Here is a 25,339-nt window from a genome sequence, read left to right on the forward strand (position 1 = left end):
TGAGACACAGGGAGAGAGAGAGGGATGGTATGTGAGGAAGATGGTATTTTTGTTTTGTGAAGATAATGCGTGTTTTTTTTTTTTTTGTGTGTGCAGAGGCGTGCGTGGGTGGGTGGGTGGGTGTGTGTGTGTGTGTGTGTGTGCTTATGAAGCATCCTGGATGCCATATGATGGGGTGTAATGAAGAAGCTAATGATGTGAAAACACAGCTCTGTGCTTAATCTTCTGCACAAATTACTCACATACACTGTCACTCTCGTTACAAAGACACACACACACACACACACCACATTTCCATTTGAATAGGGTATGTGTGTGCTAGGACATACATTCACACGCAGCACATAATTTCTTGACATTTTCCATGGATGTATGTGTCCTTTTTCTCCCCAGCCTATGAGTTTTCTTTTGTGTGTACTCGCCTCATGTGCACACTCCATTTCTGTGCAGTCCCTCTTCAGTCGAGCGCCCAATATAATTTGTGTGTGTGTGTGTTTGTGTATATATACGGCTTCCTGTGTTCCTGATTGTAATGAAAATGGTCCATTGTCAATTTCATGCTTGGGCTGTGTGGCTCTTCCCTACCCATGATGTCCTTCTCCACCAATCGTGTAGCATCCTGTAGCTGTGTGCATATGTGGGCTGTGCTGTGTGGTGTGAGGAATGCCTTTGCATAGGATAAGCTGCCTTTAATACGGAGTGGACCACATAAGCATAATGCAGCAAGAGCAGTAAAGATGTCGTTACCTAAACCTGATCTGGCATTAAAGGGCACTTCAAGGGCTATCAAGGGCATGTAGAGAACAGACAGGCCTCTGTGTGTGAATGTGTGTGTTTGTAGCCTGTGTCTGTTATTGTGTGATTTTGTAAAACTACTACAGACGCACACATTCACATGCACACACATGCACAGTTGTCCTCAGAGCAACTAAAACATTAACCAAAGCACGACACAGGCCTCATTACAACTGCCAAGAGACAAAATGGGTTAAAGTCCAACATCCCCTCTTGTCTGGAAAAGCCCACCCCTCATTTTACACAGCAGGTAGCACATCGGCTCCTCTGTTAGAGAGAGAGAGAGAGAGAGAGAGTGTGTGTGTGTGTGGGTGTGTGAGAGGGAAAAAAAAGTGTAATCATTTCCCTCATCAGTCCCCTGGAGCTACTGTCTCATTTTGCGGACTGACCGCGCGTGCAGGTGTAATCTGTAGGTCTGTGTCTCCTCTCTGAAGAGCTCAGCGCATAGAGGCTGCTGGTGTCCCAACCCTACCACACTACACCCCCCATTCCTCCCTCTAGCTCACCCCAGCCCTCTTCGCAGTCACCGGAACCTGACAGAAGTGTAAAATATTGAAAAACACCAGCCAGCCACCAGAAATGTTGCAGCCACCATTTATATATGTTTTTAATCGATTTCTTTCTAGTCTCCCTCAGCCACTCTGTCTGCCCTGCTTTCTTTCTCAGTTTTCAGTTTCACTCTGCCGTATCCACCCCCCCTCTCTTTTTTCTCCCTTAATCAGTTAGATATCGTTTAAAGCTTTTAGCAAAAAATGCTGCTGCAAATTTACAAAAATGCCCTCAGAATGGGGAAAAAAAGATCACCCTTGAATTAATCTTCTTTTATCTGTAATATGTGATTCATAAATCTAAATTCTCTCCGCCTAGGCTAATCAGTGGATTAATTAAAATGTTTGCCGACAACTGGATACTTTTATAATGTGCTGTGCACTTTATGTTCTGTCAAAAAGAACAAACTATTACGGGGCAAAAGGGCTCTTGTCAATTAAATTCAGGAAGCTTTTTTCCCTTCGATAAGAAAAGTTAATTTCTTACTCTGTTTTCTGAGTCATTTTAGTTGTCCCAATTTAATACATCCTCCTCTACGTTTCTTCAGTCCTTGCTGCATTGTTAGACAGTGCACTTTGCATCTTTCTCGCTTTCTTTTTTACCTCATTCTCTTGCAAGGAATCTTGAAGGCGTCTGTTGAAGCCTTCAAAATAAGTACAACATAAGCAACTTGTTTGCCGTGCTCCTTCATTTTGGAACAGAAACGAAGGAACAGAGATGACAGAATCCAGCCTTAGAGGGAGTGAGAGTCTGTGTCTGTATGCGAATGTGTCTGTGTGTCTGTGTCTGTGCGTGCGTGCGTGCGTGCATGTGTGTGTATGTGTGTGACTGAGACTGATTGTGTGTTCCCAAACTCACCAAAACCTGAGTGCACTGTGCCAGAGTCAGGTGCATGGCTGGCTGCAGTTAGCCTGGAGCCCCCGGGGACAGACTGGCAGCCGAGACCGCTGGGTGGGTCCATCACAGAGGAAGCAGCTGACGAGATGCCATGGTCGCACGGGCGGCTTGATGGGCCCCTCGAGGCTTGCGCTCACTGTCAGGGCGACGCGATGGATAGCACTACCTCGCCATGCCGATGCCCCCAACCCCCTCTCCCCTCTTTTCTCAGAGCAAGCGTGCCAAGAGTCGGGCGCCAGAACATTCCGGTGATTTCTCCCCTCATCCACGTCCTAGATAGATGAATGATGGCGCCTTGCAGTACGGCTCAAATGAGCCTTGTAAAGGGACCTGTGAGTCAGAAAAGGGCGAGAGACAAAAGGAAAGAGAAGGAGAAAGAGAGAAAGGGATGGGAGAGAGGGGCATGTATACGGGCACAGCCAAACAGCAAAGGTGAGGGAGAGGGTAAGACATGCCCTGTGCCAGTGGGGCCAGCTGCCCTCACAAATCATGTAGTTTAGTCCAGTCAAGTCCAGGCTTGAAGTTGCTCCTACTGATTGAAATGGTGGTGTGGGGACATCACACTTCAGACAAGGGGTCCCGTTGTCAAGACTACAGTTGAAAACATGATGGGATGTTCAAGCGGGCATCTGTGTTTCCTTGCTGTTCTGTTTTATCTGCTAGACTCAACTGACTTTCACTCTCATCTATCTTTTCGGTAACACTTTACTTGACGGGTGAGTTGATAACACATTCATAGCAGCTGTCATAAACTGCACATAAAGCATTCATGACTGTTTCATGAGACATGACTCAACATTCATATCAACATTCATACCAAACCCATCATGAATGTGGAAGACAGAACGACGAGAACTTGTCAAAGTCGCAAAGCAGCATTGCCGTTTTTGGTCCAAACCTCTTACCTGATCACATCACATCTGAGTCAATGGGCTACTCCAATGCCAAAAAGACAGAACATGGTCAATCAAATAATTTTTGTTTCATAAAAATGTATTTGTTTTATGATGTAACCTTTGCAGTTGATTTCTTATCTTTTGCTACTGGGAATGTCCAACCGTTCCAGGATACACAAATACGGGTCAGCTGAATGTAGGCTAGTTTACCTCCCAGTGTTAAACTCAGTGATTACGAATACTTAACAACTTGTATAGTAAAGTGACATTCGATGTAGACTTCATTAGATATTCATGAAATATTTACAAAGGCTGGAGAGATTCAATTAATGGTATCCAGGTTACACAAATACGATGTTGGACTTTTATTTTGACAAGTTGTCGTCATTCTGTTTTCCACATTCATGAAAGGTTTGGTATGAATGTTGAATCATGTCTCATGAAACAGTCATGAATACTTTATGTGCAGTTTATGAAAGCTGCTATGAATGTGTTATGGACATACCATCTTTTCTTCCCACTCTACGCTTCCTGCTGAACTTGGAGTGGTAACAAAGGTCACGGAGGCACTTAAGATCATTTCAGTGCCACTCCAGATCTGTCTCAGACATGAGAGTGTGTGTGTCAGAGAGAGGATGCAGCGTAGAGAAGGACTTGTATTTGTCTAAAGCTGAAGTGGTTGAAGTGTTTTTTTGGGGGGTTATTTTCTTAGTAATATTCCTTCCTATTGTTGTAGTTGAATCCAGGTCTCCAGCCAGAACAACCTCTCATGTGTCTCTCTCTCTCTCTCTCTCTCTCTCTCTCTCTCTCTCTCTCTCTCTCTCTCTCTCTCTCTCTCTCTCTCTCTCTCTCTCTCTCTCTCTCTCTCTCTCTCTCTCTCTCTCTCTCTCTCTCTCTCTCTCTGTCTGTCTGTCTGTCTGTCTGTCTGTCTGTCTGTCTGTCTGTCTGTCTGTCTGTCTGTCTGTCAGGTTGGGCCAGGGGCGGAGGACACGGATGGCTCGGCTAACGGCTCATCAGATAAGCCCCCTGATGATGGCAAACTAATTAAAGGTAAGCACCGTTGGAGATGCTGCCCTTGGGGTCTGTGACACCACCCGCATGTACCCCCTTCCCTCCTCACTAAGCTGTCCCACCTGTTCCCTCCTCCTGCTCTTTGACGCGTGTGGGTGGGGATTGGTTGCTGCCCCCGATGGGTCATTTTATGTACAGTGCAGATGATGCCTAGCTGCCACTTGTCACCCTTTCTGCTGCCTCTCAGTGTGATCGCTGGAGTTTATCTCTCGGAGTGATGTTTGTTTCTGAGGGCGTAATGAAGGGCTGTGTCAAGCGCTTCCTGTGCCATGCCGGAGGAGGCAAACATATTTAATAAAATGAAGCCCCAAGTGATGTTTACTCATTGTCAATAATTCTCCCTCGTCGTGTCTCCTTTGCCTTGCCTTCTCCCAGCATCCTTTGCCCCCATCTCGTTCGCCATCAAGGCCAAGGAGAACGACATGCTGCCGCTGGAGAAGAACCGCGTGCGCCTGGACGACGACTCGGACGAGGAGCGCGCCGCCGAGGGGGAGCTGGAGGGCGGAGTGTCGGCGACAGCGGCGGGAGCGACCTCCGCCGGGGCGGTGTCCACAGCAGCCCAGGCGGTCAAGGAGGCTTCTGCGGCCCCTCCACCCGAGGAGAAGAAGCCCACACTCACACTGGAGGAGCTGGAGGCCAAGCAAGGTAAGCTCGACCTCAATGTCCAGCAGTAGCCCAGGCAACAGACACGGCGCCGCAGAGCACTTTCAAAGACCATTTAAAACCTTGACCGTCAGCATAGGTAGAGGCTGTCTCCTGCAGACAACAGTGCAGTTTTGTTTTTATTCACTTATGCAAAAAGGATCTGTGTCTTTGGGGGTGGTGGTGGGGGGCCTTTAATTAGAGAGATGTGCATGGAGAGGATGAAAAGGTTAGTCTTTTTAAAAAATAAAAAAAAAGCACAGCCAGCTCTCTAAGCAATGACTTTTTTTCCTACGTCCCAAGTTAGTTAGATGAAGGCTCAACCCCCACACACACCCAAACCCACACACACACACACTCACACACTCACACCCCCCTCCCCCCTCCCCCACGCCTGCCGAAACGAGAGAAGTTCAAAGCCGCCGGCACACACCGTGTCCCCAACCACACTTAATGACCACCTGTCACCTAGAGAAATATAAATAAATATAAAACAATGGCTCAGCCATCCTCATTGTTCTCCAGTAATTTTCCAGTGCCAACCCACAGGTTTGGGTTGGGGGGGAATCAACTTTTTCGAGGCCGCCGTTGAGAAATCAGCCGTGCGAGTTCGACTGAGGTGCAACTTGCTCAAGTTCTTAATGAGGGAGAAGTCCACACATCCTATGGATTTCTTGCAATAGTGGATGAGGGAGCGCATGAGGGAGTCGGGTTAAAAAATAAATAAATAAACGAGTGAAGAAATGGGCTTTCCTGCAACTCTGCTAAACTACACCCGCGGAATGAAATGAGCCCGCTAGGTTGTCAAGTGTCCTTTTACTCAAAAGCCTGTCTTTTTTGTCTATTCACTCTGACATCGCGGAAAGCTTGCACAGTATTTGCTGTGTTTAGTAAATTTAAAAGCCAGCTCATCACGGAAAAAACACAGCAGTCGCATCGTTCTCGGTAATGCCGAGACCCTTATCTCATTGTACGCTAATAGTGCCATTATGGCGGTGTCATTAAAATGCCGTTTTGTTAAGCTAGTTTTTTATTTCGCCCATGAATCACAAAGCTGTCTTAAAACGCAGAAAAAGATAGAAAACAGGCGAGAAGAGTAAAATCCCCAGGCAAGACCCTAATAAGCCTCCCCTTGAGGACCTTTCCTCAATGTGGTAGACCTGAGACTGTCCCTTTTAACTGCAGTTTGGAAAGCTGAGCCCAAATGTCAACACCACACTGTCTGCTTGGCACGGTTTGAAAGATCGGCGACAGCCACAGCTGAGCAGCCAGAATAATTCCGAGGTAAACGCCAAACTGTTTGAACAGCCCGCGGGATCACAGGGAGAGTGTGTACATACATTTAGGAAGCCTTTGGGGGAATGGCAGCTTGTATTCGGAGAAAGTGCTCCATCTTTCTCTCTAGCAAAGAGGTCAGGTGTGATGCAGAAGTTGGTGTGTGGCGGTGTTTGTGTTGGTGTCTCTGTATTGGTGGGTGTGTGTCTGTGTGTTAGGGTGTCTATTTGTGAACTCGGAGGGTGTGTGTGTGTGTGTGTTTTTGGGGTATGTATTTTTGAGCTTGAAGGGGCGTGTGTGTTGTGGGTACCCTCCTACGCTAGCTGGCTCAGCAGGAGTGTTGATTAGGTGGGTGTCAATCAGTGTTGCAGCAGAAGCGGGAGAAGGTTGCCACTCAATCAAACCCACCGACTGTGTCTGAAAGGAAATGGCCTGGAGCCTGTGTGTGTTTCTGTGTACAAAATCTGTTCGAGGTTTGTCTCCGCTTGACTCTGTGTGCACATTGTGTTCTTGGCATATTTCGTTGGACAGGAGTGATGTTTGCTCTGTATGTTTTCCTGTTGTCTCTGCATAGCAGAGGAGGACTCAACGCGGCCTGAACGTTGCAGATAGTAAGAGAATTCATGTCTCAACTCCCACACTCCACTCTCTCCACTGCTCCCCATCTCTCACACACGTCAGCTTACCTCAAGATTGCTGAGATGGGGGATTGCTGGTGATCGAAAGCTGTAATCAGTCGACCCGACCAGAGACGCTGATGCAATTGCCTTCCTCTCTTGTTTACCCCTCTGCTCGTTAGAAAGACAGAGAAAGTCATCTATAGAGTAGAGTTGCACAATGTGAGGGGATGAATGTAAGAAAGTGGAGGGTGGAGCGTAGACAGAAAAGGGCAGAGGTGTCCAAAAGCAAGGAGCAGAAAAGCACTGCATGGCTTATGAGGCTACTCAGGCCTGCATTGGTGGCCAGCTGGGTTGGGTTGCAGAGCTATCGACCGGGCCCAGAGGGATGCTAACCTGTATTGACGGACTCTGGAAAGGGACGGCAGCAGCAGCCACCAGGCCTGACCAGGACGGCCTCCACTCTCCAAACAAGTAGCAGAGTGCCTAGCCCCCACGCTACAGGATGACTGAGCTTGTGTATTCATAATGCTGCTGTATGCATAGTGTAGAGGTATTTCAAGGCAAGTTAATGTTTCACATTATTGTTGCAAGGTCAAACATACCCTGTCTGCTGTTTCTACTGACATCGTACATCACTTAGTTACATTACTACTACAATGTGCACTACTGCATTTGAAGTGCTTTTTACAAGCCCATTGGCAGCACACTAACATTTAGACTTAAAGCCAGTAAAAGAAAGTCAAAGAACATACACAGGTGAAAAAGAAAATACTGCATCATTAAAGCTCAAAACATCAGTGGGGGCTAATATCAGTGCGTAAGAAAAATCATTTCAAATTACACTTCGAAGGTTTTTTGCCCTTTTTAAAGCAAGTTTGTAAAAGCGTGTGTGCGTGGCTGTGACGAGACGAGCTCCTCCAACAGATCTTTGCAGCTGAAGAGCGACTGGAGGCAGAGGTCCAAGGTCCCTGGGTCTCGCTTGAATGCTGACTATAAAAGCGATGATGATCATCGGCGTAATTCCGCCGCCGACCCGTGGGCTGGCGTTTCAGCGTGGGCTGGCGTTTTTTAGCATGGACGATGGCGCCGCCGCTCTGACCTGTGAAGGGAGATTAGTACAATGGCTGGCTAATTTGCTGCACCAGCACCGCCTCTGCGGTGGTCCCTCCACACTTGGGGAGGAGGAGGAGGAGGAGAGGGCCACGAGGAGCGGAGTCGGGCGGCAGCCCTCATGGAGGATGAATGGGGCTTAATTAGGAAGCCCCAGGATTGCTGCTGCCCGGGCGCTCGTGCCGCGTTTTACCCGCGCGTCTACTCGGAGAAAAACACTCGTGGAGCAAGGTCAGCAGTGTGTGGTTTCCAACCCCTTTTGCGTTTTGTTTTTTCACCCGTAAAGTTGATGAAGTGATTTTTAAGTGACTTAAAAAAAAAAACAGGCCTATGTCTGTAAGCCTCCTCATTAACGCCTACTGTAAAGAGAGTAGGGAACAAATAAGGGATGAAACTCTTTCTTACTCTGTCGTTTCTGTTGCTCAGGCACACGCGCACACACACACACACACACACATGCACATGCACACACACACCCCAATATAGACACATTGTCAGAGAGGGAGAAAAGTCAGAGCTAGCTTGTTTGTTGTTGTGGCCGCAAGTGGCGTCTGGGAAACAGACAGTCTGGTCAGAGCGTACTAATCAAGTATCAGCCCAAACCAGAGTGGCGTGGTGCAGCCCAGTCTTCTCCCCCTGTCACTGTGATGGCCTCATATTGGCCTTCTTTTTTCACCCGTTACTCTCATTTTCTTTGTCTTATTCTTGTTGTTTTTTTCCCCATTGTGCCGTGCCTTTTTCTGAACACACACACACACAAACCCTCCACCTCAAACACATGCACGCACACACACACACACACACCACCCAGCTCAATTTTCAGTTCCATTCAGCAATGCTTTATCTCTGTGGCTGTCAGAAAAACAATATTGACTTTCTTTGCCCATATCTCACTCACTCCACACAGACTCTCTCCTTCTCTGCCTCTGCGTCTGTGCCTCCTCCTCCTCCTCCTCCTCCTCTCCTTTGATTTGAGTGGTAGTAGGGCTGCAGACTTTGCATCTGTTGTTTTCGCTCCCTGCACCCATTGAAGCTTGGTACAGGCAGGCCTATATTTAGTATTCATAGTCAGGATGACGGTGACGATATTCCTCTCTTGGTCTTTTGTAACTTGAAGACACCATCATTTTCATCCTCCATCTTCTGTTCTCTTTCTCTCTCTCTCTCTCTCTCTCTCTCTTTCTTTCTTTTTTCTTTTCTTTCTCTCATTCTCTCTCTCTCTTTCTTTCTCTCTCTTTCTCTTTCTTTCTCTGGCTGTCGCTCCCTTGTCTTTGCTGTTGTGTCTCTGTCAGACTTGCCTGCTGTAAGAGTCACAATCTCTGCTCCTCTGTCACAAGCACTTCTAACTTCTCTCTGCTTTCATTGGCCCACTCTCATTGGCTCACTTTCTTGTGCCCTGTTTCTGCCTCTCCTCTGTCTGTCTATCTGTCTGTGTCTGTGCCCCCACACACACACACACACACACACACACCACCACCACCACACACACACACACCACCACCACCACCACCACCCCACCCCTCGTCCTGGGCAGCTAAATTGAGTCTGTACCCCTCTCAAGGCCGACTCCACTCTCTTAGTCCACTCTCTCTGAGACTGAATGCTCCAGTGTCACAATGCCCCTCGTCGTGTCTGCGCCCCTCCACAGCGAGCACACTTCACACAGAGAAAGCGAGAGGGGATGTGTGTTAGAACTTAGATGCGTGTCGAAAAAGTAGACGTGCTAGTGAGACTGGAGCGAGTCATATTCAAAATAATGCAAAAAATAAATCTGCAGATAAAACCAATTATCCTCATTCATTGCAACCCAGCATGCCTGCTTGCCCGGCGTTCAAGCGAAAAAGATATCAAAGCACCTTTTTATGTTTAAATGTAGCACGATTTTTTTTAAACAGCTGGACAAATGATTTAGCTAATTGATCATAGCCTGCACACCAGCAATTGTTGAACATTTACCTGTACAAGACAGTAGCCCAGCCTAACAAGCATGTTGCATGTTGTAGGCCTACTGTAGAAATTTCACTTAAATTGCAAATCACCCAACATGCCTGCTTGCTGGCGCTCAAGCGACAACGAAAAAGATATCAAAGCAACAAGAGGGTTGAGTCTGAATGACAAGGAGTTCAGACTCATATTGCTCCTCATAACCATCTATAAAAAAAAAGTGTGTTTTCTTTTCTTTTTTGAGCATGTCCGAATCCCAGGACATAATGCACTGGACCTTATAATAGGCTCGAGTTATAATTCCAAAGGGGAAGATAGGGGCCTACTGCACTTAAAACTTAAAAGATTGAACAAGCTTCCCCGAAATTTGAAATTGCGATCAATGACTGGCATCGGGTGAAGCTTTTAGTTGAACAGGCTATTAAAACTATTTAAGCACCTCAATGTCACAGGAGAGACTGGGCTCTCCCTTCTATGAATTGAAAAAGATGTTATGCTACCTGCAAACTATGATTTCATTGCTGAGTTTGCAACAAAGCAAGACAATGTTTTTTCAGAGTCAGGATATGGCGAGTCAGTGTCATTTATTTGTCCAATGTTAGCCTACAGACCAGTTTCATAGTGCACATCTTATCAACAGTTTGAATGTCGTGTGTGTTTCTGCTCATTGACAAATACCGTTCAGCACAATGATTCATGCCCAATTAATTTCCCCTGTTAAAGTGTTTGTCTTTGTTACACTATTTGGTTTCGTGATGTAGCCTATGATAAACACCATATGGCCAAATATGTGACTCAGCTAATGTTATAGGCTATACAATTTCCCCTCTTAAAGACAAGCTGGTGTAGCTTATTAGACTACTAAAATGCACCGACGGTAGCCTTGGCTATGTGTAAAGTAAGCTATCGCATGATTTCATGCACGTAAGTTCATGTATCTGTCAAGTTCGCACAGGGCCTCGCACCATCTGTCAAGTTTGCACAGGGCCTCGCACCCCCTTGCGACGGTCCTGCAGCTCCTCCTAAGACCGCGAGGAAAAAAGTTAAAATACTGTGATAAACCGGAAAAGTTGACAGGTTTGTTTCAGTCCCGTGATTTTTTGTGAAATTGTGCAAAACGACAGCCTTTTCAAGGCATTTCAAGGAAGGTGTCGTAGCATGCAAGCTCCCAAATTGACCCAGTAGCCTACAGAAGGCATCAATAAATTGTTGGGACTGGGGAGGGTTATGCGTTTTTTCTCAATCACTTTGGAGGGTCATAGAAACATTTCTGGCTGGCAAGGGAGGGTCACGTCTTTTTTTGACTAACGCTCCCAAAACTCCTCCTCGTAGCCCCTTAAATAAATAAATCTAACAGTCCCTAATTGATTATAGCCTGTAGGCCTACACCAGCAATTGTTGAACATTTACCTGTACAGGACATTGACACTAGCCCAGCCTAACAAGCAGATGTTGCAAAAGACATCAAAAGACGCAATTAATCAGAAATAAATAATGTAATCTGCATCATTTTAACAAACTGCAAGCAACAAGAGGGTTGAGTCAAAAACCAAGAGCAGAGCCTATCTGTTAAGGCACTCGATAGGCTATATGGTAACGAGCTGTGTGCGCCTGGAAAGACAATAGAAGATGCTTTCTGAATAGCACAGCGAAGACGCTCTGGTCATCCCATACCCTCCCCCCACTTCCTGTAGCCTACCATTATGCATACCTGTCAACATTTAGCTTTCCAAAAACGGGAGATTTTTTTTCCGGGGGTGGGGGGGAGGGTCAGTGTTTATACCGCATCTGTGTTTGCATATTTAATACGTTTCATACACGTGTTTCAACACTGCATTTCGGTCGTTGCTTTTACCTTACCATTATCTTGTATCCACCAGCTGCCTGCCTGCAGCCTACTTCCAAAACTCCAAAGCTGCTTGCTGTCAGATTTGGTTCCGAGGGAACAAGTTCAGTGTATCAACAACACTCAATAACAGTTTATGTGATGTGTTAATCAATTAAATTCCCAACAATTTCACAACAGCTAGTTCTGGAGTAGGCCATTCAACTAGCCCGCTTTGCCATTTAATTTGGAGACTCAGGCTGCAGTTGGCACCCTTATTTGGGTTTTGGGTTGCCAGGTTTTAGCCTATGACAAAACGGTTGAAATTGAAACTAAGTGATCGTGTATGTGTAGGGTGTATTTCATACACAATCTGGCAACCTGAATGATCAATGATTTTAAAATGAAGTTTTAAATTCGGCTACGGGAGTTTTCCGGGAGAAATAACAAAACGGGAGGGTGCTGGGACATGACCTTGAAATACGGGAGAAACCCGGGAAAAACGGGAGTGTTGACAGGTATGCCATTATGACTTGTTGCCGTTTTGGCAGGGATGCATTACTGCACGGGCCTACCGGGCCCAGGCCCAGGGGCCCAAGGGGTCAGGGGGCCAGGGGGCCCTAAAGCCCAAGCCTTTGCAGAGAATCATTGCCTCAATATCAACAAATCAGGATGTAGGCTATGAATCTGATTGAATTTAGTATTGGCCATCCCCAAAATGCACCAGAATACAGGAAATCACATCAAACCAAATAAAAAATTAATATACGACAATAAGTGGGGGGCCCTTAATACATCTGGGCCCAGGGGCCAAAAAGTTCATAATCCGCCCATGCGTTTTGGGACATTAAGCTTTTTCACGTTAAGCCCCCCTCCCCCACCCCCTTCTTTCACAAGCAGTGGGGGAGCGCGGGGCACAAAGTAACACTTTTTGGTAGACACAGGAGGGTTCTCCGCGCTTCTGTCGTTTGGCGACAATCCGGTGCAACCAGGCCAGGACAGATATTTTAGAGAGAAGGAGAGACGCCGATGCAGCTCAGATGTCTTCTTAATTTTCTTTATTCTTTAGTAAAAGGTGCAGAACATTATTAAACTTTGACTAACGTTTCGATGTGTCGATATTTTTGACTAACGAACATTGAAACGTTAGTCAAAGTTTAATAATGTTCTGCACCTTTTACTAAAGAATAAAGAAAATTAAGAAGACATCTGAGCTGCACCGCCTCCTTCTCTCTAACACTTTTGGCTTTGGCTAAATATTTCTAAAATCATTTGAGTTTCACTAGTCACATGTTTTAACAAGGAACACTTGTTATTGAACTAATAACAGACGTGTGTCGAAAATGGACTTTATTTTCCATACGGAGAAATAACATATGCAGAGTCTAACCAAGGTCAATCTAGCCAAAAAAGCAAAACATCACAAAACTAACTAAACTAACACGCATATTTTTGTAACATTGTAGCCTACAGTTGTAACAGTCGTTTTTTACTCCCCCGTATCGCCATTATAAAGAACGTTTAACGTGTCCCAAAACAGCTATCAACTAATTACCAAACGTCAAGAATTGCCAGGAGCAACACCTTGCAAAAATTGATAACAATAGGCCTAGGCCTTTATATGGCTCTGCTCCTGCCTAGATTCAAACTCAGAACTGCCTGAAAGTTGCAGACCTGTTCTGGAAATACGCGCATTAACCCACTCGACCGTCAGACAACGCTATCTGCTTCGAGTAGCCTATTGGGTAGGACTGTAGCCTTTGGTTGCTGTCGCAGTCTTGAGTGACCGAATTCATTTTCCTTTGTCATATGAATGCTGTCATTTTGTTAACATTACTGTTAAGGAGATGCTGTAGGCAAAGGCTATAGGCCTATTTAACCTCGTTAGTGTAGTAAAACAAATCAGAACTATTCACGAGGTTTCTGGGCAGCATATTTATGTTCTGTTAGCAAGCAAACTTCTCATGACTGCCGACAAAGTAGCCTACTGCCAGCTGACGAAGCTCTCATTTTAAAACATTACTGAGAGACAGGCACTGTACAATCAAGACATCGTGCCACTGAATCCAAAACTATGTTTAACATTATGTACAAAGCTTATAGGCTACAGTGGACTAGCATGTTGCAGGGGCTGCTAAAAACACAGAGAAACACACTGAAAACTCGGCCAATCACAGCCCTTGCTGTCGAATGCTCCGTCCGGTTCGACCGTGGAACGCCACAGCAGACTATGCTGCCCCCAAGCGGCTGCAGTTGTACTTACATTTCACCCAGCTGCGTGAATCACCTTGATGGTGAATGAAGTGTCAATTCTTAACTGGGACCCACTATAAGTAGGCTTTAATGCCACACTGCATTCTTAATGCCTTCACTGTGTGCAACCACCTTGTTTGAGTGATTTTTGAAGAAGAGTTATGTGCCAACCAGGGATCTCTGTGTGTGTGTGTGTGTGTGTGTGTGTGTGTGTGGGAGGGAGGGAGAGAAAGAGATGTCTTCTTTTTCAGTTCAATTCCATTTTTGTTGGTCTGTGACGCGAGTGTCTTCTGTTTGTGTGTGACATGTCTTTATTCTTATTTATCTGTTTATGTGTCTATCGGGTGTAACTCTGAGTGTGTCTGATCCCTTCTCTGTGTGTGTGTGTGTGTTATAGCCAAGCAGAAGCTGGAGGCGCGTCTGGCAGCGGCGGCGCGGGAGAAGCTGGCTCAGGCCTCCAAGGAGTCCAAAGAGAAGCAGCTGCAGGCGGAGCGCAAGAGGAAAGCTGCCCTCTTCCTGCAGACGCTCCGCGGCCCAGACACAGACGCCAAACGGCCCGAGGAGACACCCGCACCCCCAGAGGTGTGTTCCCGTCTGTCTGTCTGACTAGTGTGTGTGTGTTCCTGTGTGTCTGTGTCTGAGAATTGTCTGTGTCTGTGACTAGTGTGTGTGTTTACAACTTTGAGTTGGTCTATGTTTCAGTTAGATTTGTGTTGGTGTGTGTGTACCTGTACATGCATGCCACTGTGAGTGTGTGTGTTTGTGTGTGTGTGTGAGTAATTTGTCCATTCAAGGATCATATGCCTAAGTGGTTTTGAATATGTGCTTATGTCTGAGTGTGTGTGTGCATTTTCTCAGTGCACACACACACACCTACAGACTCCTGAATGCCTCATAGCCCTTCTCAAGCATTAAGTCAAGTGTTTATCTCCGTTTTAGAGAACTGTTTGGCAGTCTGTTGAGTTTGTCTAATGTGGTGGAACACTTTGCAGTGTCCCTGAAGTGCCAACCTGGCCCATGTGGCTCTGAGGCTTAACACAGAACAATATTATCTCTCAGACACACGCACACACGCACACACACGCACACACACACACACACACACACACACACACACGCACGCACACACACACACACACCAGAGTTTTCCGCTAGAAAAAAATGGTGCCGGTCAAAGTGACCGGCAGAGGTTTTGTTTTCCAGACATTTTGATGATATATATAGTATAGTATAGTATTAAGTATAGATAGTTTTTGATCCTGTGAGGGAAATTTGGTCTCTGCATTTAACCCAATCGGTGAATTAGTGAAACACAAACAGCACACAGTAAACACACAGTGAGGTGAAGCACACACTAATCCCGGCGCAGTGAGCTGCCTGCTTCAACGGCGGCGCTCTGGGAGCAGTGAGGGGTTAGGTGCCTTGCTCAAGGGCACTTCAGCCGCGGCCCACTGGTCGGGGCTCGAACCGGCAACCCTTCGGTTACAAGTCCAGAGTGCTAACCAGTAGGCCACGGCTGCCCAAAATATCGGTCAAAATGCCAGTCAAATATCCTATTATCCCTTCTTAATTAGTCAAATTGAGGAAAACTGGAGACAGGCTATGTAGCTTAAAGAATGACATAATCAGGCTGTATAGAATGCAACATGTTCATTAGCCTAACTTAAACATGCCTAACAAGATCTAGCCAGTATCTTTTCATGGACAGCAAGAGTCCGCTTTGTTCGTTGTTTTAAAAAGGCTACATTGTTTGTTGCTGCTACACACGTTATCTCCAGTGGTGACTGTTTAACTTACACAGATGCGCACACACAATAATGAGCGCTCACACCACTACCCCCTAATGCTATGCCTCTTTATTTGATAACAATAAATTAAGAAATGTTTCCTATTCTGGGAAATGTTTAGTTTATTTTTCTTTCGGCCACGGTTCAATGATACCGTGTAATTGTGCCAGAAATTATCCGTGGACCACTAATCGCCTCGTCGAGGAGGCCCTAACCCTGCAGATCATAGACAGAGAACGATAGGCCTGCTGTATGCTTTGGATAAAGAACACTTTGTGTGTCCAGTGTACACGTAGAATGATAGTGTCTTGGAGCGGCCGCACCCCCCGCAACTCCACTTACAATGTCACTGATTCCGACAGATACGCCCGACACTTCTGCTTTTTATCTGGTGGTGCCACCGTGGTGGTGGAGTTGACCGAACATCTGAGGCTTCAGACGTTACCAATTTATCATCATCCATCGCTCTGGCCTCTGAAAAAACTTTTAAGGCTAGTCTGCCTGGGCCTGGCCATGTTTGAACCGTTTCACTCATTTGTTCGTTGTTTAACATGGACGCTTTAAGCGTCGCGCTTCCTATTTGAAATGCAGCATAGGCTATGTGTGTTGTTTAATAGCTTACTTTTCAAAACGGTAGAGCCTGTTAATTTAAAACATAGCTAGAGGGACGATAATATAGGCTTACATATTAAGGCTTATTCTCAAATTCAGATTGCGTTAGGGGACGGATTATTAGCCAATTTCAATCGGATAATTTGACCGAAAGATTTAATTTTGTCGACATTTCATTTTTTTTTCCGGCCAATGTCCGGTAATTACCGGACAACGGAAACCCTGACACACACGCTGATTGCCAAAGCAGTGACTCACTTTTATCAGTTTAATTGCCTGAAAGGTGATCTTCCACAACAGCAGGGCTTGTTTGCCAGACACAACCTTTTAGCGGTGACATAATGGATCATTAATTGTAGTGTGATTGTCCTCAATGCTCAGATTTTCTCTGCTGTTTTAATGCCAAGATGAAGATGATTTATTTATTTATTTATTTTTAAATGAAGTTACATTAGGTCCTATTGATTTCACAGAAAATAGTGCCGAATTCTTGCAAGCACATCAACAGGGATAACTCTCTGTCAGAATCGCTTTATTTCCTGGTGGGGTTCTGTCAATTTTAATTTTTATAATGGATCTCCGTCGTGGTAATGTATGGTTCATAATAGTTTGTTCTTTTTGTTTTGTGTCGGGTTATTATGTGTGTTGTGAGTTCTTTTCTCGTGTGGGTTTCTTCTGTATGGATGCACGTTGATGTTTTTCTCTCTACACGTGCGTGTGTGTATGTCTGTATGTACGTACGTGTGTGTGTGAGTGTGTGCACATACACATGTTTATCTCTATCTGTGTGTGTGTGTGTGTGTGTGTGTGTGTGTGTGTGTGTGTGTGTGCGTGCGCCTCAGAGGAGCAGTGGCAGACAGTGTGTCTCGGAGGAGATGATGTTAGCAGCTATCTGTCTGGCTTAGTTCGCATGGGCCATTGTCTTCCTTCTGCACCAGGGAGACATGCAAAGCTTAATTGGTGGAACTGACTGTAATAAGGGCTCCAAGGCTGTGTGTGTGTGTGTGTGTGTGTGTGTGGGAATATGTATGTATCAATCTCACAGGACTGTATCTGGGGGCTCAGGACTCTGAAGACGTGCACCCACACCCACCGGTACCATTGTGGAAAAGTAGCAATGAAATGAGCTTTGAAATGAGACCTTGCATCTTGTTTTTTTTTCTTTTCGAACCTAGTATGTCCTAAGAGAAATGCCCCTGCTCTGATTCATGCATATTTTTGGAGAGATTGTGTGTGGTTTGCAGGCACACACACACAGACAAACACACACAAACACACAATCTCACACACACAGTCTACAGCTCATGGCATTCACAGGATGTTCTCCCAGGGACATCCATGTAAATCAAATCACTGCCTTGTTGTGGCCAGCAGTCCCTGTGTTTCTTAGCTGACTGTGAGAGCTGGGAGTAGAAGTAGTGCAGGGCATTCATCACAGCATCCCCTCACTCACACGCACACATTCTCTCTCTCTCTCTCTCTCTCTCTCTCTCTCTCTCTCTCTCTCTCTCTCTCTCTCTCTCTCTCTCCCTCCTGCCCTCTCTCCCTCCTGCCCTCTCTCTCTCTCTCTCTCTCCTCTCTCTCTTTTGGCAGGCTCTTAGCTGTGTAGGCGCCTTAGCCCTGCTCCACATTAATGAGGTCAATGGAGTGTGAAATCAGGAGGAGCAGCAGGCCCCCACCGGGGCCCGTACCTAGCTAGCACATGTAGCCGGCCCCGGCCCTGCTCCACGCCAATCCTGGGGCGAACAACAGGCCTCAGCCCCATGTGCTATACTGTAGCATTAATATTAATAGAACCCCACACCAGAGCCCCAGTTTAATGCAAGGACCTAACCAACGCTAGTATGATGTCCTTCTGAAAAAAACTGCGCTTGACGGGAAAAGTTAAAGCCAAAATTAGCTGATGTCATGCTCGGTGGAACTCCAGCACTAACGCGCGGTGGTGGTGTGTCACAAGGTCAAGGGTCGAGTTCTATCTTGTTCGACTTCTCACTCACTCACTCACTCACTCACTCACTCGAGTGAAGGACTGAAATCATCAGAAAGTGCATTGTATGTATTGTATGACTCTGCTCTTTCTTTGTGTGATACAGTTGTGTCAGCCTTGGAAGATGAGCACAGTTAGAGATCAGCAAAAGCGGCCTATTCTGAGGTGTTGGCTCCTGGTCTCTGTGGCTGTTTTTCGACCGACAGAGAATGCATTCATGAACCTTCATGATTCTTTGAACCTTGGTGCTATCTAGTGAACCAGCCCACATTTCCACCAGTTTTAAACCGAACCAAGGGTGCGTCATCAACAGTGGGTGCTGCATGCAAAACAAAAGTTAATGAGATGCATAAACGGGAGAATGATATAAACAGTTGTCCCGTAAAAATGGCAGAAATGACCTCTCTAAAATGCTTCTTAACGTCTGCAGTGTAATGCTAGTTGACTAGTTTTGTTTATGGCAACAGTTGATATGGACGTAAAACTCATGCTTTTAGCATGACACGCCCACTCCGGTTCACAGGAAAAAACAACTATTTTCTGGTTCAGCCTCCGAACCAAGGTGCCACATTCCGAGCCGTTTTTTTGTTTGGTCGAAATGCTCGGTTCAAATGATGGTTCACCAACGGGAACGGAACTGGCTCTCTGTTGGTGGAAAAAGGCTATGTGGCATCTAAGGAAGGACTGCCTGGTCCTCTCATACATCAGTCACTCATTGGGCCCCAGGTGGCATCCCAGTCATGCTGCTTCACAGGGATGAGCTCCTGAAGGGCAGCCTAGTCCCTCTCAGGCAGAAGTGCTGGCAGGTCCCTTTGCCTTGGCTGTACTTCATTATGCACCTCTCCTCCTTCAGCCACCGGTCATTAGGAGGCCGAGCCACTCCATTGATCCATCACTACAAGTCTTGACCTTGTGCAACCTTCATGTCTTCTGTGCAGTCATGTTTCCCAAGAGGAGACTCTCCCAAGATCACTGCCTCTGCCCCCCCCACCACCACCAACCCACAGCTTTCCTGTTTTAATCCATGGCTTCTCCCTTATGCTCCTATGGGCTTTCACCATAGAAATGAACCCCAGCTAAGGGAAGCTCTGTGAAAACAAGAATAAAAGAGGTTCACCCTGACCCAGTCAGAAGCCCGCAGCCCCCCGCTGATGTGTCGGCTAAGCGTTGGTCATCTTCAGAGGCGTTGCTCCCGCAATAAAAACAGACGCCGGCCTTTATATCCCCCGCTCATCTGTCGGCAAATAGAATGCTATTTACTTCACACACTGTGCTGGCTTGGTGCAGGCGCTACAGCCTGTGATCTTCCTCAATCGATTTAATACCTGTGGACGGGACATTTACTGGCCGTTTTATAGCACTGGGGTACAGACCGTAAACCTCGCATTGCTTGCAAGTGAAGCATGCTGGGAATGGCACCTATATGCCTCCTTTTTGAGGACATCGGCATGGATGACTCCATGGATGCACTCCAGCTGCCCTGCCTCCTCTAATGCATTTCTTTCTCACTCTTTGTTTTCCCTTTTTCTTTCTCCCTGTTTCTCCTTCATGGTCTCATTCTCCCTCTCTTGCCACCTTATGTGCCCTTAGCCCTTGTTTCTTTGTGTTTTCCTCCCCCTCTTACCACCCTTTTAAGGTTCCGTTGAATTGTCCTTGTGAATTTAATGTCAAATCAGAAACGGAGGCGAGAACAGTGTCCTCCGTCCCCAAGAGCGAGAGTGGGGGAAAAAGCATGAAAGACAAGAACCACTTGCAAGTAAAAGGCCAGCGTTCACTCTCGAGGTCCAACGTCCTTCAAGAGGAAAATGCATCCATGACCGGCAGGGGAAGCCTTTTAAGTGGAAATAAACCCCCCCGCGCTCGGGAGCCTTTGATCTTCTCCGGCTCGCCACGGCACAGGTTAAACGCCGCCTGGCAGATCCCCTCGCGCGGCAGCCGGAGTGGCGTGCGGCCGGGGAGATGGATCGTCATCTGGCAGCGGCTGGTGCACCACGCTGCAGGCCTGTCACCGCCATTTCACCGCGACCGGTTCCGAGGAGTGACTGCGCCGCAGAGATTCGGGGTGGGATGCTGGGATGCCGGAACATTGTTGTCTTGGAGATGTGGTTGGTGTGTGTGTGTGTGTGTGGGTGTGTGGGGGGTGCTGCCTCTAGTACCCATCAGCACCTTTTGGAGGTGGATTAGCCCTGTGTTGCCGCTGAAACTGGAGGATGAGGGGCATATTTTTTTTGACCGTATCTGAAAAGAATTGTCTGAAATTATCAATTAGCGCTTCATTTGAGCTCCTTTAGTTTGGTTGGCCTTTTGTTCGGCGTGTCTTGACACAGTAATGTGATTTTTCAGGGTGCCGCGTGCTGAATAGGACTTCTGTGATACATGGCCATTAGAGGAGAGCGCTTCTCCAAGGCTCGTCTGGGAAGTCCTCCATTGTCCAAGGCTGAATGGGGCTTCTGCAGCAGAGGGGTGCTCTCTGCACTGTCATCTCCTTTATTGTAGCTCTGTGGTGCTTGCTGCCCTCTGTTAGGTACAGTGTGTGTGTCTGTGTTTGATCAAGCAGCCTTGGGTTGTTCTTTTGTGGCACCAGCCCTATTTGAGAGGGACAATCGGCAGTCATCATGGTGTGATGTGTATTGTACGGGCAAAAAAGAAACGGGGCCACTTCCGTTTCCATTCTTTATTATAATTTTTGCAGTTGATGTGTTTGTTGTGGTTTTGTTTTTTAGGTTTATTTTCCAACAGTGAGTTTTTGTATGTAGGTAACACCCCCAGGATGGGATGAGTAAATCGTCATCTGGCATGTCCCATGAGTGACTGTGAAATTACGTTGTGAACGAAAACAAACGAAAACTAGGCAAGGTAGAAAAAAAAATAGTTCATGAGTCATGAGGACAAGAAGCACTGTCCTCGGGGAGCTAAGTTGGCGTGCATACAGGAAACCTCTGTCTATAAAGTTGTCCCAGGAACTCCCCTGAACTGAGAGGGAAGAGCACAGAAACAACAACCCGAAGCCCCTGTGAGTCATCAGCCTGATTTGCCAGCCAGAGAAGCACAGAGGACGTCCTGGAGTTTAAAGGGGTCGAGAGAGACAGAGAGAGAGAGAGAGAGAGAGAGAGAGTGACACAGGCAGGCACAGAAGCCATGAGGTTGCTTAACTACTTGGAAGTTTTGTTGAGGTCAGAGAAGTCAGCCTCTGCTCTCTACTCTGCCACTGTCCTCTCATCAATGTCCTGCCACCTTGTATCTATCCTTTCAGGCCTTCCACTAGAGCACATAGCTACAGGAAGCTACAAGTCTGAGTGTTCTCTGTGGATAGTTTTCATGGTTTCCTCGTTTTTTCAGTGGTATGGTATCCACTTCTGTCCCAGTGCTCAGAACAAGTCACAAAGCATTGTTCTACTACCTCAAGAGGTTTTGTTTTCTGGCTGTTCATGTTTCAACTCAATATTTCATGTTTATAGTGCCCCTTTACAAGGCTAATGGTGCAAGGCACTTTCATAAAACTGTTGCCTAAATCCTCAGGAGCTAGCATATGGCAACAATTAGCCCCTTTCCACTGTCAGATCAAATCATTCAGAAGTAGGTGAGTTGAGTGGCTAACTGGCATTTCTTCAGTCTAGTTTGTCGGAGACAGAAATTCCCAACCATACACCAGTTGGGTTTTCTCAATATTGTTAGACAACTGTGTAGTTTGGCTTTCTCTCAGCTTTCACAAACTGTTTCAAGTTTTTGTCAAACACTGTAGCCGCTTTGGTGAACATCTGCAGTGGATGTACAGTATAGCAGTGCACATATGATTTAACTTGTTCATGCCTTGCTCATAGCATGTCTTTATCATGAGAGATGGTTGGAGGGCCACAGCGTTGCTTGGATGTACAGACAAGTCTCTTCGTCTGGTCCTGCACAGCATGTGGCCTGGGTGTTTTTTTTTTTTTTTTTTTGCGACGACGAATGTCAGTATTTTCTGGCAGGCTGTAGTCTGTGGTGTTGACTTGTCTCAGAAGAGATCCCGCGGTGTTCACTGAAAGTTTCCGTCTGCACGTTGATATGCCATCACATTGCTGGCTGTTCATGAGAGAGCTTTGTGTGTGTGTGTGTGTGTGTGTGTGTGGTAGGTAGGATTCTTTTATATGTTATCTATATGGTGATGGGCCTCACACCCAGTGTCATTCGGGACTAGTACATCTGTAAGGCTCTGTGGAGTACAAATGGAGCAACAATAGTGGCTTGGCCACCCTCCTTGTGATTATGCTGGCCTTACACAGTACACGGACGTCTCTGACCACAGCCAATCAGTAGAGCGGTCCGCTTCTCCATGAACATTCCCATCCCAGAATTGGTCTACTCCAAAAGCTTCCCAGTAGCTGATTCATTTTTAAAACGTGCAATGTGTTTGTCCTTTGTAGCCCGCTTACTTGCGTGTTTGAAATTTGTACGTGATTGATGGACATTGGGCGCCACCCATGCTTGAACATTTTCTATTTTATCATCCATTTGAACATTGTGCTATTCAGCGAAGACTGTCAATCCAGCACCACATCTGCTTTGTCCGTTTGTCTGTTCTTCGTCTGTTTTTGCTCTGTCTTTAATGCATAATCTTCATGTTGGATTAAATTAATAACGTGATGGTTTTGTTGGATGGCTACACAATAAGTTTATCAAAAGCCTGAAATTGAGAACTATTTGGCAGGTATGAATCCCTCTGTGGGCAGCTGTGGTTGGTACACAGTTTACCATCAGTGCAATCCATCTCTCATTGGGGATTTAAAAAAAAAATTAAATTGTGAATGACCCTTGAATATCCACCAATCATGGTTAATTTCACACACAAGAGGGTTGACAATAGTAGGGGGAAAACAAGAGTGGTTTGAGGCTTTCTTTCCCCATCCATCCAAGTGGGCCCTGATTTGGTGCTCTGTGTTTTTTTGCGTCCTCAAATTTGTTTTATATTGATTCTAGACAAACCGCTCACTCATTGTGATTCCAGTGGTCACATTTTCCAAGGCTGAACAGGATGGCATACTTGTTGCTTTTCCTCTCCATCTCCCTCCCTCCCTCTCCCTCTCTCTCCCTCTCTCCCCCTCCCTCTCTTCCTCTCTCTCTCTCTCTCCTCTCTCTCTCTCTCTCTCTCTCTCTCCTCTCTCTCCCTCTCTCCCCCTCCCTCTCTTCCCTCTCTCTCTCTCTCTCTCTCTCTCTCTCTCTCTCTCTCTCTCTCTCTCTCTCTCTCTCCCTCTCTCCCTTCTCCTTATCTCTCCCTCTCTCATCTCTCTCTCTCTCTCTCTCTCTCTCTCTCTCTCTCTCTCTCTCTCTCTCTCTCTCTCTCTCTAATCTGCAGAGGGTGCTCCCGAGGCAGCAGCTTACAGTGGCATTAATCTGCAGAGGGCCACCAGGATGTTATTCCTCCTGCCATTCGTTGTCTCTCCTCGGGGACAAGCCAATCCCTCCAGGGCCCACAGTCCTGTCATCGCTGACAGACAGACGCAGTCGGATCTCATTGGGTTGACATACTTGAGTAGTTTTTGAGATTTTTGAGCCCATGGAAATTTCCACTGAGTTGTTTGACTACAGGTGCAAGGGAGAGGAATAATGTGTAGCATGCTGTAGAAAGGTCTGTTAAACGGCACTTTTCAAGCAATTAAGCTGTATCGGTGTGATCAGGCAGGTAATGGATATTTGGATTCTAAATACTTTGATGATCGCTTAGTGGGATACTGAGATTGAGAAGTGAGATTTAAGTGTCCTCTGCCTAGCAGTGTGAATGTGTGTATCTGGTCTTCCTCAGTGTGTGTGTGTGTGTGTTCTACGTAACATAATCCTCAGCTAAAACCCCAGATCCCGCCACAAGCTTAGCACGGATTGAACAGCTTACAATTAAAACAGCAGACCAACTGCCTGTCCTTCCACCTACGCATGCGTAAACACACACACATACACACACCCTCCCTCACACACTCTCTCACACACACACACAAATATGCTACCCCTGTAATGGTCCATTGACGTATCAAACTTGTAAAAACTGCCCTGAAAAGGCTGTTTGTATCAAAGTCTGGTTTGAAGAAAACATAGGCTACAGTGTTGTGGCAAAGTCATTGAAAGTGCTTCTTTCCTTTTTTTGCCCTTCCCTTCTTTCTGTCATTCTATTTTTTCTTTTTTTCTGCCTTTTTCTTTATGACTTTCTGTTCTTACTTTTTCCATTCTCATTTTGTTTGTCATCCATGTGTTTTATTGTGGAGGGTCTTTAGGATTTTCTCATTTTGATATGGCATGTGTGTATAATGGAAAAGAGGCCAAACCCAAAGCTGTGTGTGTGCGTGTGTGCCTGGGTGTGTGGGCACGTCTGAGTGTGTGGAGGGGAGAGAGGGCCTCAATGGGAAACCCAGTCAGTGACTGTTTTCTGTTAACACTCCTCTGTTCCCCGTTTCATATGTTTTTTACATGAGCAGACGTTCCTTTTTATCAGCCAACAAAATGGGGGTAGAAACGCACAAAGAACTTGAAATCAGTACACCCTGGAGGAAGTGGGGGATAATATGGCATGTTCCCCACGTTCCGTGACATTTGTGCTAGCTCTCCTGTGTGTGCGTGGTAGGGGTGGGTGATATATATCGTCTGCGATAATATCGTGATTGCTGTTTTAACGCAAATTGACATTATCGAGTATTTAAATTACTTGGGGGGGAAAACACTCGAAATCACGCATTGAACCCCCATACATTCACTAAGCCAGGAGGTGAATGCGAGGAGGCTCCTGGCTGCAGCAGAGCAAGTCACGTGATTGCTAGTGGTCCACATTGTCACACACAGCCTAATGTTTATTTTGTGCGGCTACTCCATTCAAGTGACATTGATAAGTTAAAGTAACGGTATTATATGTAAACATTAGGCTAGCCTTTGAGTATTTTAATAGTCAGTTGTAAACAAATAAGTCCTCTTATGTTACCTTTTTGTAAATGGACTTAAGTTCGCTCTAAATATATAAAAAAAATATAAATAACTTTTATTGATTATGCTAACCGATAGCATCTCTATAGGATTTCATATACATTAGCCATAAGCTAATGCATTAGTTTCTATTC

At 46.1% G+C, this 25,339-nt stretch overlaps 1 protein-coding gene across 1 annotated transcript in view; it reads left to right on the forward strand.

The window, feature by feature from the left end:
• Nucleotides 1–25,339, forward strand: part of LOC125304465 (splicing factor SWAP) — a 93,544-nt gene that overhangs the window by 36,521 nt on the left and 31,684 nt on the right. Inside the window, exons 11-13 of the mRNA XM_048258768.1 lie at nucleotides 4,106–4,187; nucleotides 4,584–4,853; nucleotides 14,275–14,459. Of these exons, the coding sequence (XP_048114725.1) occupies nucleotides 4,106–4,187; nucleotides 4,584–4,853; nucleotides 14,275–14,459 (537 nt within the window). The remainder of the gene's footprint in view (nucleotides 1–4,105; nucleotides 4,188–4,583; nucleotides 4,854–14,274; nucleotides 14,460–25,339) is intronic.

The sequence above is a fragment of the Alosa alosa genome, chromosome 12 (genome assembly GCF_017589495.1).
Source record: "Alosa alosa isolate M-15738 ecotype Scorff River chromosome 12, AALO_Geno_1.1, whole genome shotgun sequence".
NCBI classification, from domain to species: domain Eukaryota; kingdom Metazoa; phylum Chordata; class Actinopteri; order Clupeiformes; family Clupeidae; genus Alosa; species Alosa alosa.